Raw genomic sequence first — 17,206 nt, forward strand, 5'->3', positions numbered from 1 at the left:
GAGTGAGAATCTGCTCTTTGCTTATATTTGCCTTTTTTCTATCGCTGAGGAGACCAGCAGTTTAATGTAAATAATGTGTTCATCTTTAAAGACAGCCTGTAAGACCTGATGTGCCTTGTCATAATAAAATAACTAATTATCAACTCAATCAGATGTGTCGGACTATATTTGTTGGCATTTCTTTAATGTACTATTTATTCGACATTAATGTTGTTCATCTTATTTCTGTTGACACTGACGCTCAAGTCCATTTATGGCGCTTTTTAATTAACCCTCTGTGACATTCATTATGTTCTAAGTTAAGATTAACTGTTTTGATCAATTACAATATTTTTTTGACATACGACATCCTCAGTTAAAGTTAAAAAGTTATTTAAAGAAAGAATATTAAGGAGAAATTAGGGGAACATAAATTTATCTATATTTTATTAAAAATATTTTTTATTTGTCTGTGTAGATTCATCACTAAAACATCCAGGTGTTTAAAACTTTCCAATAAAAAGTACTTTTTATTAAAATCACTGGACTATAAAAAGCTTAAGACGTTTCGGTGTCTATCCAAACACCATCAGTTGTAAAAACAGGAAGTAACTCTGGCAAATATATACACAAGTCACATGATCAACAGACCTATAGAGGTCATATGATTAAATGTGTAACACATGCCAGAGTAGATGGTGTTACAGCTCACGATGGTGCCCCTTCTACTCTCCAAACGGAGTACTCCAATCTCTCCTTGCAGCGTCGTGGCACCGTTTCCAGCACAGCATCATAAGCGTGGGATTATAATTAGAAAAAAAACTTCAGTTATTCACCAAGAGGGTTTTATCATGTTCCAAAGGTTGTGCTGTATTTAGTCAGTTTTGCCCACTAGTAATTTACCAATAGTTTTTTTTTTGTTTGTTTTGTGTTCTAACGGTTGTACTACAGTAACTTTTATGAAAATAGTTGAGTACTCTACATACCTCCCATACATATATGATGGGAGGTATTGGCAAAATCTCACATGTCAGTCTTGTATCTAGGAACCTACTACAACCTTTGGAACATGAAAAAAAAACTATTGGTAAATTATTGTAATTTTTTACTGTAATGTGCACTGTACATACAGTAAGGGAGATATTGGCAAACTCTCACCTGTAGTACCCTCACTGAGTGAATTTGTAGACGGTCCCTAAAGCAGCCTAGTCCAATATGAAATTTGAAACTAACTTTACTGCGCTGATGGAGGTTATGATGACAGAACAAGACAACATTAAGGACAACAGAGAAAAGGCAGGCAGGACGACAGATTAAGACGATGTCAACAGACAACATACACGCCAACATATACTGATTTACCTGAACAAGTAGGCAATGACTGCAGACAAAGACAAATGTACAGTACAAAGCAGTTTTTGGCACAAATGGAACCCCATACTTTTGTGGCTGGATCCTGTCAGTTACACGCAGCGAACGCGCTACACACGTTATGAAAGTAGTGGCATTTCAGTCAGACCTTAAAAACCAACGTGGGTTTCTCAACCAACCAGAATGATCGATCTATCCATCCGCACATGCATGTGACACAACCAATCATCTGGAGGGTTTGGGCTTCCGGGTTCAGGAACAGGAACTTGAACGTGGGAACTGATAGCACGCGCTCACACACAGCGTGCAGCAGAACCAGTGTCACTGCAGACGGTCAAAGTGTGTGTGTGACCATGCCTACTGTTAGGTAAGACTTCACTAATGCACTGTGAATATTTATTCCAGTCTCTATGCCTGTTTGCTTCCGGTTTGGGAATTGTGTTGCAATATGATGCAACGTGCTTCCTCATTTGTGACACCTTAAGTAATTTTCTTATTCAGCTTACTAATATATATATATTAGTGTTTAAAAAAAAATTCCTATTACTCTAATTTTGTGTAATAAATGCTAAACAGTTTCTTCAGGAATTATGTAATGTTATTTCTGTAATGTTGAATAAAAAAACTCAAACGTCAAAAGATATGGCTAATATAATGACCACATACACGTCAATAAATGAGATATATATGCATGACTTTATGTAAATGAATTGCACAATAATTTACACAATATTTAACAATATTAATGTTTGAAAGCAGAAAATGTGCACTGTTTATTAACAAGGCCGTTGGTAGGTCTTGAAAATGATATAACTGGAAGGACAACTTCTGCTGGTCCTCCACGGTTCTTCTGGTGTTTGGTGACTCATGTGTTGGTCTTTGTCAGATTGATTTAGTCATGCATGTACACACACGTCACAGTAATGCACGCATTATATGCCAGAATGCATAATTGCACGTGCATTCACTGATCACTTGTTGCTGTTTTGTTTTTTCAGTTCCTGATTAAATTTATGCTCGTCCAAGCTGTATCCACAGCCCTGTGTGATTATAATGGAGAACTTATTTTGTTTAAAATCACTTGCTGTGTGTGTGTGTGTAAAGAGTTTAGTCAGCACTATAACATGTGCTCTGCTGTAAACCCATTCCTATTAAACACACTATATTTGAAAAGATTCAAGGTGCATGATTTTTTCACAATGTTAGTTCAATTTTGGTGTTAACCTCTAATGCATGTAGAGTTGACATGATACACAACTGGTTTGGTGTGTAAAATGGACATTTGTCAGGCTAATATTAGACATGTGAGTTCATTAAGTGCCATGAAGAGTGAAGTTGACCAGAAAGCCTTCCTGAAGCTCAAACAGCACCTTATGGTGCTAGCAACACCAAGGTCATGGGTCTGATTCCCAACTAATAAAATATATACCTTGAATGCAATATAATTTGCTTCAAAAAACGCATCTGCCAAATGCATTAAAATACTGTAAATATAAATAATAAAACCTGGAGAGCCGGAAAGTGGTTCTGCAGGGCTTCAGAACCAACAACCTTCTACAATGTCAATTTCACAGTTTGGAAAAAAGCAGGAATTCTGGTCTATTCGGTTCCCTAGCTAATAAACGCACTTCTCATTCCAAGGCTTCAAGTCTCAAAGGCAGGGTCATGGAAACCCGATCGTGCGATCTCCACCTGTTACTGTCACAGAATAGATATGAAAGGAATAGTGCACTCAGGAATCTGCTCATCTTTTGTGTTATTCCAAACGCTTGAAATATTTCTCAGGAAACAAAAAGGAGATGATTAGCAGAATATTCATGCTATTCTTATGCAAAATAAAATGCAATATTAAATGATAAAAAGTCCATGCACTGCTGAGTTGGGTGGCAGTTTTATAAAAAAAAAAAATAAAAAATAATGCATATATAAATTTGGAACGAAAGTGAGTAAATTCTCAAATTTTAATTTACATGCAATGCATGTTTATTCATATAGCCCATTTAATATGCAATAGTAATTCACAGTGTTTTACTTAAAGGTTATTAAAATATCAGTGCATTATTGATGCAAAATGATTTATTGTGATCTTGTTTCCTGTGTTTGCAGTCAGAATGCTCTGTTCGGGATGGGGAATCCGCTGCTGGACATCTCTGCCGTGGTGGATAAGGACTTTCTTGATAAGTGAGTGTTGTGTGTAACTGCAGACGGACGCAGCGCAGTGTTTAAAGGTCATGTGTGCGGCGTGTTCTTCTGATTGTAGTTAAAACGGCACGCTTGAGCGATCATACAACCTCATATCCTCCAGCTCTGTTAGTGTGATTATTCATAACTAACTAACTGATTGGATGTATTTGTGCACAGGTATGGCTTGAAGCCCAATGATCAGATCCTGGCGGAGGAGAAACATAAAGCTCTGTGAGTGCCGTCATCAAGCAGTACTGTTACTGCTGTGTTGCTTATTTTTATATACAGCCAGCAAAATCTTTGTGAATATAATATTACTGCTGGTCAAAAGTTTGGAGTAATCATTAATAAGTTTAGAATAATTAATAATTAATCACCAAGCCTGCTTTTATTTAATCAAAAATGGTATAAAAATTGTGAAATATTATTATAATTTAATAGAAATATTTTCAATGTGAATAAATGTTAAACTGTAATTTATTTCTGTGATCAAAGCTGAATTTTCAGCATCTTCAGTGTCACATGATCTTCAGAAATCATTCTAATATACAACTTTTGACTGGTAATGTATCATAAATATTTGATATAAATGCCCAGCCATAGTTATATAATATTATGTAGACTGGAGACAAATGGCACAAACAACATTTTAGGAAAATAAATTCAGGAAATAATTAGTATAATAGTGATGAAATAAGAGTTTGAAAAGTTATTTTCTTGTTCATTCATCAACCTTTCCACAAATATAGCTGCATAAAATATATGATAATACACACAATATAAAAATCAGAATTGAGCACTTTGGCATGTGAATGTTTTTTAGCGTCTCTGTCCTGCAGGTGGTGCAGCTCTGTTAATTGTGTTTCATGCATCATACAGTAACTACTGGAATCAAACCTGATCTCATATACTCTGATGTTTGTGTGGGTCTTGTTCTCGCTGCAGATTTGATGAGATCGTAAAGAAGAGTAAAGTGGAGTATCATGCTGGTGGATCCACACAGAACTCTGTCAAAATCGCTCAGGTACATCTTTAACTCTACTTTCTGTTCAAATGTCTATCAGGGAATTCTATCAGTTATTTAAACCAGCATAATAGTGCATGTTGGATATATTCTGTCTCTCAGTGGATGATCCAGGAGCCGCATAAGGTGGCCACGTTCTTCGGCTGTATAGGCACGGATCGCTTCGGCGAGATTCTGAAGCAGAAAGCAGCTGAAGCTCATGTCGATGCTCATTATTATCAACAGAGTCTAGAACCGACAGGAACGTGTGCGGCCTGCATTACTGGAGACAACAGGTCAGAAATAAATCAGTCTCTTCTGCTCATCAAGGATGCGTTTATTTGATCAAAAATACTGTGAAATATTATTAGAATTTAAAATAACGGTTTTCTATGTGAATACATTGTAAAATGTAAATTGATTGCTGTGATCAAAGCTGAATTTTTAGCGTCACACATGATCCTTCAGAAATCATTCTAATATGCTGATTTGGTCCGTGTATCATCCGATCATACGTTTTTTGATTTAATATTGATAGTAGAAAAACGAAAAAATGGCACCTATTTTAGTTTTTTTAATTTGTTCAAAAAAGGAAAAAAAACGAGAATTCAGCTTAATTTTTTGTTTTTCGTTCAGGCATAGAAAAATGAATAAACATCTTAAATATTCGATGTCTACACGTGGGCGGGAATTAAACGGCCCTTTCTGCTGATTGGTCAGCCATCATCAGTACTTCTGCAGTTCTGCTCAGCAAAATAGTAGTCCTCCACTGCTGCAGGTGTATGGATTCATAACCCGTTTTATTGCACCTACATTTCCTCTTTTTCTCATCAAACAAGCAGACTAATGAATAGCTCGACACAACTCGTACTCGTACCGGGGCAGGGTCTAGACAAGGCTTTTTTCTGTGTAGACCAGCGGTTCTTAAAGTGATCCGCAAAATAATTTGCTATAGCCTACCATATTTTTCAGACTGTAAAGTCACTTTTTTTATCGTGATGCATGCTGTGATTTATTCCAAAGTCTTTTATGATGCATTTAATGCCAAATAGTCTAAATGTAGACTTTTAAAAGTAGGTGTCAAGTATTCACTGTGGAGTGCGACGACAGATGTTCAGGGAGACAGAGACGTGCCAAAACTGTTGCATGCTGTTGTTTTCTTTATTTTTCAAAAGCATGATATTTTGTAGTTGTTTTGACTGTACACAAATAAAATAAGAGTATTTAGTTATTTCCCCTGTTGAGGAAAAAAATCCAAGTGAACATAAATGAATACTCAGTATTAATTAAACAAACAAACTTACTAGGCGAGCAGGGTCATATCATACCCTGCCATGCCCAGCTGATGAAAAGAATAGGGTTTATATCTACACACAAGAAAGCCCAGTCTATAGACAAACAAGAACAAATAAGTTTGTTTCCATTAAAGAGAAGAGATGAGAATTCACATGATCCATCTGGCATGTTAACAAAAGTTTTGTATCGATTTATAAAACTTTTTGGATTGGCATTTATTACGCGCTAACACATAAAATAGTTTAGGCTACGTTCAGTAGCTATTTAACACACAAGTCACTAAAGGATAACAAACTCCGGTCCTCATTCAATAAATGATGAACTAGCCTAACCAAACACCCTTTTCAAGCCAATCAAGAATACATAGAGATATAGCCTAAATCTAAATATAATAAATCTGTTGTTTTATATTGGGGTTCTGTGTGGAATGAAGTAATAATTTCCAATACAGCAAAACCAGTTGGTGTTATTTTTTTTCTTTTTCTTTTTATCTGTGCTTCTTATCCGCCAAAATCTTGTTTTTGTGCTTTTCTGAACAAATGAAAATAAGCGCCGGTTTCTCATTTTTCTACTATCAATATTAATTAAAAAAACTAATGATCGGATGATACACAGACCTGTCTTTGCTGTCACTTTTGATCATTTTAATGCATCCTTGTCAAATAAAATTAATTTATTATAAATAAATCTTACTCAATTTTGAATGGCAGAGCAAATGAATCAAACCCTTTTTTTTTTATCACAATTCATACTAAGAACACATGAAATAAGACATCAACCATTGTAATATACCTAATACACTGTTTTATCCAGGGAAACTCTAATATAATTTAATTTTATAGCAGATCATTTAAAAATATATCTGTTGAAATTAAGCATCATAACAATGTAGCTGTAACTATGGTAACTACTTAATACTCCTGTAATATTTCATGATCAACTAAGCTAACTGGCCGATAACATTGCTTTATTGAAGTGTTAAACATCTACATGATTTCCATCTGTGCATTAATGCAGTTTCCCCCTACAGTGTTCAAACTTTGATGTATTCTGTTTATGACAATCCTGTCCATTCTGATTTAAAACATAATGTTCCTTTGTGATTTTTCTGTCCCTCACACACATGCACTCCGAGCCTCATTGGGATCAGTGTTTGACTGGTATTGTGTGTTTGCAGGTCTCTGGTTGCAAACCTGGCAGCAGCAAACTGCTATAATAAAGAGAAACATCTGGATGTTGATAGTAACTGGAGTCTGGTAGAGAAAGCAAGAGTTTACTACATCGCAGTAAGTGCTTTGCATTGGCCATCGTGTGTTTTTGAATGTGCAAATGGGAGAATCGAGCGATTTATCAGCAGCTGTAACTTAGGCAAGAAACTAGTGGTGTTAAAAGTAATCAGTATTAATGTCTGTCCTGCAGGGTTTTTTCCTGACCGTGTCTCCAGAGTCCATCCTCAAAGTGGCCAAACACGCGTCTGACAACAACAAGATCTTCAGTCTGAACCTCTCGGCTCCCTTCATCAGCCAGTTCTTCAAAGAGCCGCTGATGAAGGTCATGCCGTACGTTGACATCGTCTTCGGAAACGAGACGGTGAGTCTTCAGATCGCTGTCGTCTTCATGTTCCTCGTTGGTTTTTACGTGCAGTATCAGTATTTGTGCATCTCTGTAGAGTATGAATACTTTTAACCCTATAAAGCCTGACATCATAATCGTCAGAAAACAAAAGTTGCATGTGTTTTTTGTGAAGTATCATTTGATTAATCTGGCTGTTATGGCTCATATAGTCTAATATAGTGAGGATATGGAGGACTATAGAGACCAAACTCAATAGAAAAGATAGTCACATAAAATGATCTCAGTCATTGCTCTGTATCTCCAATAATTTGTCTTCGTAAGATAAGATTGAAATGATCCAAACATATAATGCATGAAGAAATAAACGCTCCTCAGAAGATGTGAGATGTTTTGGAGGCTTGTGAAGATCATTCCTCCGCTGAGGAACAGAGAAAATAAAGCTTCTGGAGACAAACGCTCCTCAAAAGATCCTGATGATCAGATTTGAGACGCACTGATTTTTCTAAAAAAAAAAGATTGATTGGGCAATCAAGTAAAGCCGAGCTGCTTCAGTCCAGTAAGTGTTCATCTGGAAATATTGCCACACTTATTCTGACTTTTACTTGATAAAAATCAGTCAAGATTTGACGGCAAAAAGACATGTGAAGCACAAGATTGTGGATGTTTGAACAATTACACTAAAAGTGCTTTAACTTGTTAAAAATGTCTAAACTATCAATCAGATGACAGAAGATTGTGTGAAATGAGATTTTGATCATATTGATAATTTAGAGGCCTGTTTTGCATAACAAATATGATACAGTAGACTTTATAGAGTTAAGATGAAACTTGTTTACTCTTTGTGACCCTGGACCACAAAACTTAAGTGTCTTAAGTGTCAATTTTTCGAAATAGAGATGTATACATCATCTGAAAGCTGAATAAATAATCTTTCCATTGATGTATGGTTTGTTATGATCGGACAATATTTGGCTGAGATGCAACTATCTGAAAATCTGGAATCTGAGGGAGCAAAAAAATCTAAATATTGAGAAAATCTCCTTTAAAGTTGTTCAAATGAAGTTCTTAGCAATGCATATTACTAATCAAAAATGAAGTTTTGATATATTTACAGTAGGGAATGTACGAAATATCTTCATGGAACATGATCTTTACTTAATGTCCTAATGATTTTTGGCATAAAAGAAAAATTGATAATTTTGACCCATACAGTGTATTTTTGGCTATTGCTGCAAATATACCCCAGCGACTTCAGACTGGTTTTGTGATCCAGAGTCACAGTTTTGCCAGGAACAGACTGGATTTACAGCCAATTAGAGAAGAGATTGATTGGATTGCTTTATCTTCTCTTTGGCACTGATGATCGCTTAATTTTTGTTTTACAGGAAGCTGCGACATTTGCAAAAGAGCAAGGCTTTGACGTGAGTGAGAAATACTGTTATGCCTTTTGTTTTGTTTTTCTTGCGCACTAAACACAAAAGAAGAAATTGTCATTTTTGGATGAATTGCTCCTATAATATGCTCTCAGAACTCTATAATCATCTTCTTGCTCCGATGCTCGTGTTCCTGCAGACAGAAGACATCGCTGAGATCGCGAGGAGGGTTCAGTCTCTGCCCAAAGTCAATAAGAACAGGCAGAGGATTGTGGTCTTCACTCAGGGCAGAGAAGACACTGTGGCCACTGTGGGTACGTCCATCAAACATCTGGATGGGTTCAGATCATTTGAGTTGTCTTTAAGTTGTGTTTCCTTAATTGTCTTTGTCTTCTTTCAGGTGATAAAGTGAAAATGTTTCCTGTTTTAGACATCGACCAGAATGACATAGTGGACACTAATGGTGCCGGTGACGCTTTTGTGGGAGGTAACTGATTGGCCAATCATTTTAGGCAGTTTTCCTATAATTGATGTTTTTGAGTTACTAGTCTAATAATATATTAATAGCATGCTAAAGTACACTGTATTTGATTTTTAGGAGTTGCAAATAGATTATCGGAGTACATTTTACAAGAAATTACTATTTTACTTGCCATTTTTGTGTAATTATTTGCAGTTATATATTCTTAACACAAAGTAAATCCTAAACCACATTTTTATTTCAGTGCACATAAAATATATACATTATGTATATGTATTTATAAGCAGTACTTTAAGTAGATGAAGACTTTTTGAGTACCTTCAGGCCATGGTGGCTGATACGATGCGCCAATGTGGTTTGTAAAAAATATCGCATTTTACAACAAAAATTAAAAATGGCCAACATGGGCAAAAATGGGTATTGTTTGCTCTGTATGCTTCTCCAAATCTAAACAGACAAGTCTTGTGATTTTTGGCCAAACTGTTCAGATATTATAAGCAAATATTGCCTTTTTTTCATATCTACAGACCACTAGGTGGCGCTGTGCAGGGAGCCTCAGGTCATGGTTTTTATGACGCACTCCATGGCTGTGTTCCAGTCTGTTTTTTTTTAATGCCCTTCACAAACTTCCCTCCGTCTCGTTTACTCGGATGGTTTGATTTTCGCAAAAATTGTAACGTCTAGGAGGAAAGTTACGTCATTTGTTTCTAGCCGTTACAGTTCAAAAGTTATTAGCATAAGTGTGAGTGCAACTTTGAACAGTTGGTGGCGCTTGAGGGTTTGAGTTAGAGACTCCAAATTTGCTGTGGTTAATGTTCAGACTGTCCTCGATCCGTGTGCCAAATTTCACAACTTTTTACTATATGGTTGTATGGGCTGCCATAGACTCAAAGCAGAAGAATTAGGATTAGGATGCTGCCTATGTAAAGAGTACAGTAGATAACAAGACGGCTCACTAAGCTTCAGAACGGATCCTACACATTAACTGTTTGTTGTTGTTTCCTGCAGGATTCCTGTCGGAGTTAGTTCAGGAGAAGCCGCTGGAAGAGTGTATCCGTGCAGGTCACTACGCCGCTAACGTCATCATCCGGCGAGTCGGCTGCACTTTCCCTGAGAAACCCGATTTCCATTAACTCCCTCACATATTTCCCAATACCGAATCTTTCCATCTCATTTTTTTGTTCTGAAACTCCAGCAACACAACCTGCGTGCCTCTGCATTCGTTTACACACGTTTCCTGCTAAAACGGGCATTTATCAGGATTGCAACGATCACGCATGTACACTCCGATGAATGTGTGTTAAAGTATGTTTTGTCTTTGATCTGTTTTTATGCTACATTGCAAGAACAACATTTCTGTTTTTAATCTAAAGATCTATGATATCATTTTAAGTAAGTGCATTTATATTTCTCAAAAATAAAAGTAGTAAATTAAAGTAACTGGATTATATAATAGGATTTTGCTTAGCAAGTTGATGTCTTTCAGGCATATATTGTTACTTCGAAATACCAAATTGTATCTTAAACGCACAAAAGTCTTTAAATATGCATAAGCTGTTTCTGATGTGGGAAAATATTTCCACTTGCCTTTTCTGCTTATGGAAGAGGACCGTTCAACTGACCAGTTTAATAAAAAGATTGTAAATGCTCCAAAGTTGTACATCTCTGTTTTAAATTGTCATGTAATTTTTTATTTTTATATTGTTTTCATTTTAGTTATATAAAATTTTCTTTAAGTTAATGTACTAAAATAAACTAAATAAACACACACACACATATATATATATATAAAATATCTTAGTTATTTTTTTTAGTTTATTTTATATATATATATGTGTGTGTGTTTTAATTTAGTTTATTTTAGTGCATTAATTACATGAACAAACAAAATTATACACACATATATATATATATACACATATATAATTTATTTTATATATATATATATATATAAAATTAGAAGTAGTCAAATATGTTGGTTTGGCAACTAAATGAAACAAAGTTTTATATAATTTAAGTTTCTTAAATGGTTTTAGTTTACTGACGTAATCCTGGTGTGTGTGTCTGTGTCTGTATTTTCATAATTGGATAGGAAGAAGCTCAAATACCTGCAAAAAGCTTTCCGTTAGCATTCCCTCTTATATGTTTTATTTGCATAGAACCAGACTAAACCTAAACATACCTAAAACTTTTAACACTATTCACTGGCTGCCATTGTCCACATCCAGAAATGTAACCAGAAATCGTTCTTATCTAATGTCAGTAAATGTTGTTTTAAGTGTCTGTGCTGTCGTCCACTCGTGTGTTTTGAGCTCTCCTCTGCTCCAGCAGGTGTGTGTCCAGCTCTCTCAGCTGCTTCAGGAAGCCCCAGTTTGGGATGATGCGGCGCCGGCGTTTGACGTGATCGATGGCGTCTACAACCGTCATGTGCTCGTAGATCATCAAGTAGGCCAGGAAGAGTGTGGCGGAGCGACTGCGGCCCATCACACAGTGAATCAGAAGCTTATCTGGAGAAATAAAGGCCAAGATGACACAACCTCACCCAGCAGTGTTTGGAATTTGGACACAGCTGATTGTTATTTTGAAAATCTTCCACATGTTAGAATAAGTGATGAAAACTGAAATAACACAAAAGTAAGTCTGGGAATGATGTTGTGATCAAAAGAAAGTGGCACAAATGAACACTTTTTCATCATTTAATTTAGCTTCTCCTTCAATGTGTTCCAGCTCATTAATTTCAATCTTTTTTAAACAGCTTTGTAAAGCAATTCATTCAAGCAGAAGATTTTTAGATGAGTGCTTCTCAACCTATTTGACTTGAAAAAGATGTATTTTTCCCCATTAACTCTTTCTGCCAAACTAAATAACTAATATATATATATATATATATATATATATATATATATATATATAAACTGTATTAGTAAAAATGTAAAGTAAAAGGGATCCAACTCTCTTAATCCAATGAGTCTTTTCCAGTCTTGGATTTACAGGATAAAAATATATTTAATCACAATCACATTTTCTACTTGAATATTCAACTTGTATTTCAACTATACTTATTCATTATAGAAATGACTTTTCAAGGTCTAGAAATCACACTTAAAATTAGGCTTTTTCAAGATATTTTCAAGAATCCTACACTGTAAAAAATGATCGTGATTTTAATGGTAAAAAACTGTAAAAATGCTACGGTAAAAACCTGTTACATGGTTAACGGAAAGTTCCTGTAAAATTTACAGGGAAAAACCGTAAACTTACGTTCCCAGAATTCCCTGCATTCCATTTCAAATTCTGTTTGAATTTGACGTTTTTTCTTTGAAATAACTATGTTTCTTCTTAGTTTTTTCTTATCAGTTATGTTTATTAGGGTTGTATGTTACATCTAATGTTGTTAAATTAATGTTTATAGCATATTTCAGTTTAAGGAGTCTCACCATGATGGTGTTTAGTGTTTGTGTGAATGACACTGTGCACCTTCTGTATCTGCTATTGTTTAAAAGTTGCTTGTGATGGGCTTTGGCTCATCATGTGACTTTCTCATCATCACCTGCATTTGGTTGTTATCAGTGTATTTCAAAAGAACAAAACAGATTTCAGTACTTTAATAGGTTGGTATATTAAGATTATATCAGTTAAAGAAATTACGGTATTTAAATGTAAATTTAAGTTAAAACCGTAAAACCTAAAATGTTGCTACCGTATTTTTTACGAATCCACAGCTGCCAGTTTTTTACCGTAAATTTGACAGATTTTTTTTTACAGTGTAGATCTTAAAAAAATGTTGATGGGTGAATAAAAATATAGGCCTATCTAATGCTTGTTTAAATCATCTTGGGATCTCTTGGAAGTTTGATGAGGGCCCCCTAGTGAGCCCTGGCCCCTGGTTGAGAACCACTGCTTTAGATCAAAATGTTTTAACATCATAAAATCAATCAAATGTGTCCAAATATTCACTGGCAGTATGTTGATTCGCTCTTGAATAGTAACTGTTGTGTTTCAGCTCACTCTGGGGGTTTCTGAGGGTCTGGTGGATGTGTTCTGCAGCAGAATAGAAGTACTGGCTGAGGTTGAACGTAGGAACATCCTCCGCCGTGATCCCGTAGTAATGCACGTCCATGTCTCTGTAGTATTCAGCGCCGGTATCCACACTGTTCCACTCGCCCTCCGCAGCGTTCAGGATGTGTGTGATGCCCATGGTCTTCAGCTTGTATCGGTCCTTTGCTGTTTCTCTTCACAGAAACACAACAGCTTAAACTAGTCCACCATCTTTCTCCCATTAAACTGCCTTCCCATGCCTACAAAAAAACACTCCAATGGACATTTGCATACATACATGGACATTGTTTAGTGTGCTTTTATGTTTAATTCCTGCTGTCATGAACACGTGTGTATACTTGTTTTGTCAGTGTCTGGTCCGTCAGAAACGATATTTCGCTCTTCCGTATGCTGTGTATGCGAAAAAATGATAATAAAGTTGAAGTATTATATGGTTCAGTCAAATTCCCCCAGTCACACGATGAGAAGAATGATGACTATAACCTTTAAAATTCGTTCAAACTCTCCACGAAAGGAACTACAATATATAGTTTAAATCACTTTCAGAGCCAATCAAAATCCATAAAATTTAAAAAGCGCAACAAAACGACCGTTAACAGTATTTGTCTACTCTCTTCATTGATTCGTTTTGCTTTACAAGTCGTTAATTGATTGCCTTCAGTCGTGTGGATTATTGTGATGCTTTTATCAGCTGTTTGGACTCTCATTCTGACGGCACCCATTCACTGCAGAGCATCCATTGCTGAGCAAAGTGATGTAATGCTAAATTTCTCCAAATATGATGAAGAAACAAACTCATCTACATATTGGATGGCCTGAAGGGGAGTACATTTTCAGCAACTTTAAATTTTTTATTAATTATTCCTTTAATTGTAAATAAATCATAGAGTTGCAGTTTACAATATAATGTAGCACAACAAAACAACTCTGGCTCTGACTTTAGTGATGGTTTAAGGAAAATACTCAATAGAATTATTGTATAATTGGGTGGATGTTATTGAGTGGATTTAGTATGCATTCTTTTCATGTTTCCTGCATTATTAGCATCACAACTGATATTAGGGTTAGTCAAACAAAACGACTCACTCGTTTCCTATGTAGACGTTTGGCCAGACCTCATTGACGTGTGTGTAGGCGACGCTGCCGTGTGTGAGGTGTTTCTCCAGCTCGTAGCCGTTTGGTGTCACATATTCCTCTTTCTCTTCAGAAACCTCAGGCTTCACTCCAAACTTCCTCCTTGAGGTCATCTTCAACCACGCATTCGATTAAAACAGCATGAGAAGGTTAATATAAGGCCCAAAGGCAGAAGCTTAGATGAAAACCAGAACTACGTCTCATTTTATGTATAAATCAACAGCTGGATGTTGTTTGATCATCCTGAGGAGTCTCAGTATCGCTTCTGACTTAAATATCGGTCTCTTTCTCTGTATTTTTGTGTTCAGGTTGGGTCGAGAGGTGCTGAGCTGAGTCGACTGCTTTGGTCTGATGACGGGCTGGAGGTGGGTGTTAAATTCTGGGTTATTTTTAGAGATCTGTTCCCTCTGTCTCTCACTACAGAGAGCTGAACCCCCAAAAAACATGTTTATATGTTTCTCAGCAAATTTCAACCGATACAAGACATGACATGAACACCACAGTACACTAATAGTGAACCCAAATTAATGCTGAGAACTCTAATCAAGCATCATGATTTAGGATTATTTGTTGTTTGTTTGTTCTACGTCATTTCATAAATGGCAATTCTATCATTTATTTACACATTCTTAAAAGAATAGTTCGCCCAAAAATGACAATTTGCTGAAAATGTTGTCATCCTCAGGCCATCTGAGATGTAGATGAGTTTGTTTCTTCATCAGATTTGGAGAAATGTGTCTCTGCATCAGTGTCTCAGCAATGGATGCTCTGCAGTGAATGGGTGCCGTCATAATGAGAGTCCTAACAGCTGATAAAAACATCACAATAATCTGTTTATATTATTTTTTGTAAGGGATTATAGACACATTCAGCATGACCGTTATACTGTATATGCATATAATGCAATATAATGGCTGATATAGAAAAATGGTGTGATGTCGAAGTCTCTGCTGTCTGGTGCCTCCACGCCATGATACTGTTTGTATCCGAGTAGAAATCAGCTCCGGGGTCGATGTGAGCGGGTCCGTGTGCAGCGTTGATGACGTGAGTGATTCCTAGATGTCTTAGAAGTGTCTTATCTTTCGCTGTCGTACTGAGAGAATCACTCAAGAGTTAATTCTGTGCAGTAGCTCTCAAATCTCATTTACACTCACGTATATTCAAACTTGATCTGTCATGTGATGCATGAGAACCAATAGCATTTGCATGAATTTGATTTTTGAGCTGCTGCAGTAGAAATAAAAAGTACAGCAAATTCTTGTCCTGTCAAACATTAAGTGGAACTCATTAGTTAACGCACATTAGAAGACTAAAAGTGTTGCATTGGAGTCTGGTGGTGTAATACGTACACATCACTGATGTAGATGTTGGGCCAGACTTCATTATAGGCGCAGGAGGGTCAAAAGGTCACAGATGGACGGAGTCTCGTATCCAACATCCTGTTTCTCACCTTCCTGTGTTCTTTAATGGGTCATATTATGAGGAATTTCCTTTAGATTGATCTTTTGACATAAAAAAAGCTGTATGTACAATGAAAACAATGTAATTTGGACTTTTTCTGTTCTTAAACTCACATGTTGTTTCTCTGAACTCTTCTTCTGTTTCTTTTGGCAGGTCTGTCGTCCTCGTGGAGCCACGTTTGTGTTTGATTGTGATGCAGTAAGTGATACGTGTCTCTATTTTGGCCTCTCTGCGTGTTGGTAAATATATATGAGACACAAACAGAGAGACAGCTGAGGGTCTTTGAGATGATCTTTAAACTGAAGTATGGCAGTGGAGTAGAAGAAAGGGCTCAAGTCAAAGGAGGGCATGTCAAAGGCCTCCACGCCGTGATAGCTGATTTTAGTGTCTCTGTAGTAACTGGCTCCTGTGTTCACACTGAACTTCCCGTGAGCTGCGTTCAGCACGAATGTGATGTTCAGAGACTGGAGCAAGTGCTTGTCCTTCGCTGCGTACCTGGATGAGATGCAATCACAGCACATACACACACACTTCATATTTTCTTTTTTTACACATTTATAACAAGATAGGGAGCATACCAACTTTGTAAGGCATATTAATTAACAAAAAATTGAGTAGAATTACTTTTTTATGGAATCACCAAAATGTTATGGATTACTTTTCCTTTATACATATCTAAACATTCTTAAATCAAGATACATTTACTTGAGAAGCATACAATATTAAGACTTGTTTTCTGAAAAATGTATCAAAATGAAGTGAGTTTTTGCTTAAAATGAGAAATTGTAATCTTGTTTTCCCTTTAAATTAAGTTCAATGAACAAAAACAAACAAAATTTAGTTTTTTTGTGTGTGTGTTTTCAGAAAACAAGACTCAATATCTTGATTATTTTTGCTTCTGTGTCTTGATTTAAGATTGGTTAGATATTTGTACTGGAAAACAAGACAAAAATACTGAGTAAAAAAAATATTTTTTTATTTTTTCAGTGAATATTGTAAATATTTTTGACAAAGAGGAGAATAAGTTTTGTCTTTTTTGAAGTATTTGACACTTTCTCATAAAAGCATGAAGAAATAAAGTAATAGCAGGTTTATATTTCCTCCATTAATATGTGAATATGAACATTACATACCAAAATTCCCATATTCAAGAGGTCAGAACACTTCTTAAAGTAAGGGATGGATATTATTAATTTGAATAGTAGTACACTGAAAAGAAATCATGTAGAAACTGTTTTCACTCAGAAATTTCTAGTGAATTTCACAAATATTCCAAAGAATTTAAATATG

At 35.9% G+C, this 17,206-nt stretch overlaps 3 protein-coding genes across 4 annotated transcripts in view; 1 reads left to right on the plus strand and 2 right to left on the minus strand.

The window, feature by feature from the left end:
• Positions 1–108: 108 nt before the first annotated feature.
• Positions 109–10,920, plus strand: LOC306852311 (adenosine kinase-like). Of its 2 annotated transcripts, none has more exons than XM_079389028.1 (11): positions 109–1,717; positions 3,457–3,531; positions 3,712–3,765; positions 4,480–4,558; positions 4,661–4,833; positions 7,011–7,119; positions 7,253–7,423; positions 8,794–8,829; positions 8,981–9,095; positions 9,182–9,268; positions 10,271–10,920. In XM_079389028.1, the coding sequence occupies exons 1-11, from the start codon at positions 1,557–1,559 to the stop codon at positions 10,393–10,395; spliced, it is 1,185 nt and encodes a 394-aa protein (XP_079245154.1). In that variant the 5' UTR covers positions 109–1,556; the 3' UTR covers positions 10,396–10,920. The 2 variants fall into 2 exon arrangements, with proteins under 2 accessions (XP_079245154.1, XP_079245155.1); XM_079389029.1 differs by having other exon boundaries at positions 9,212–9,268; positions 10,271–10,912.
• Positions 10,921–11,386: 466 nt separating this feature from the next.
• Positions 11,387–14,805, minus strand: LOC306852318 (dual specificity phosphatase 29-like). Its single transcript, XM_079389037.1, has 3 exons — positions 14,408–14,805; positions 13,271–13,494; positions 11,387–11,769 (listed from the first exon to the last, which is right to left on the minus strand). Exons 1-3 carry the CDS (start codon positions 14,566–14,568, stop codon positions 11,537–11,539), a joined length of 618 nt encoding a protein of 205 aa, XP_079245163.1. The 5' UTR covers positions 14,569–14,805; the 3' UTR covers positions 11,387–11,536.
• A 1,224-nt stretch (positions 14,806–16,029) lies between these two features.
• The window catches only part of LOC306852324 (dual specificity phosphatase 29-like), a 1,414-nt gene continuing 237 nt past the window's right edge, over positions 16,030–17,206 (minus strand). The window contains exon 2 of the mRNA XM_079389043.1: positions 16,030–16,411. Within this exon, the coding sequence (XP_079245169.1) occupies positions 16,132–16,411 (280 nt within the window). The 3' untranslated portion in view covers positions 16,030–16,131. The remainder of the gene's footprint in view (positions 16,412–17,206) is intronic.

This window comes from Barbus barbus (genome assembly GCF_936440315.1).
Source record: "Barbus barbus genome assembly, chromosome: 32".
Lineage (NCBI taxonomy): Eukaryota > Metazoa > Chordata > Actinopteri > Cypriniformes > Cyprinidae > Barbus > Barbus barbus.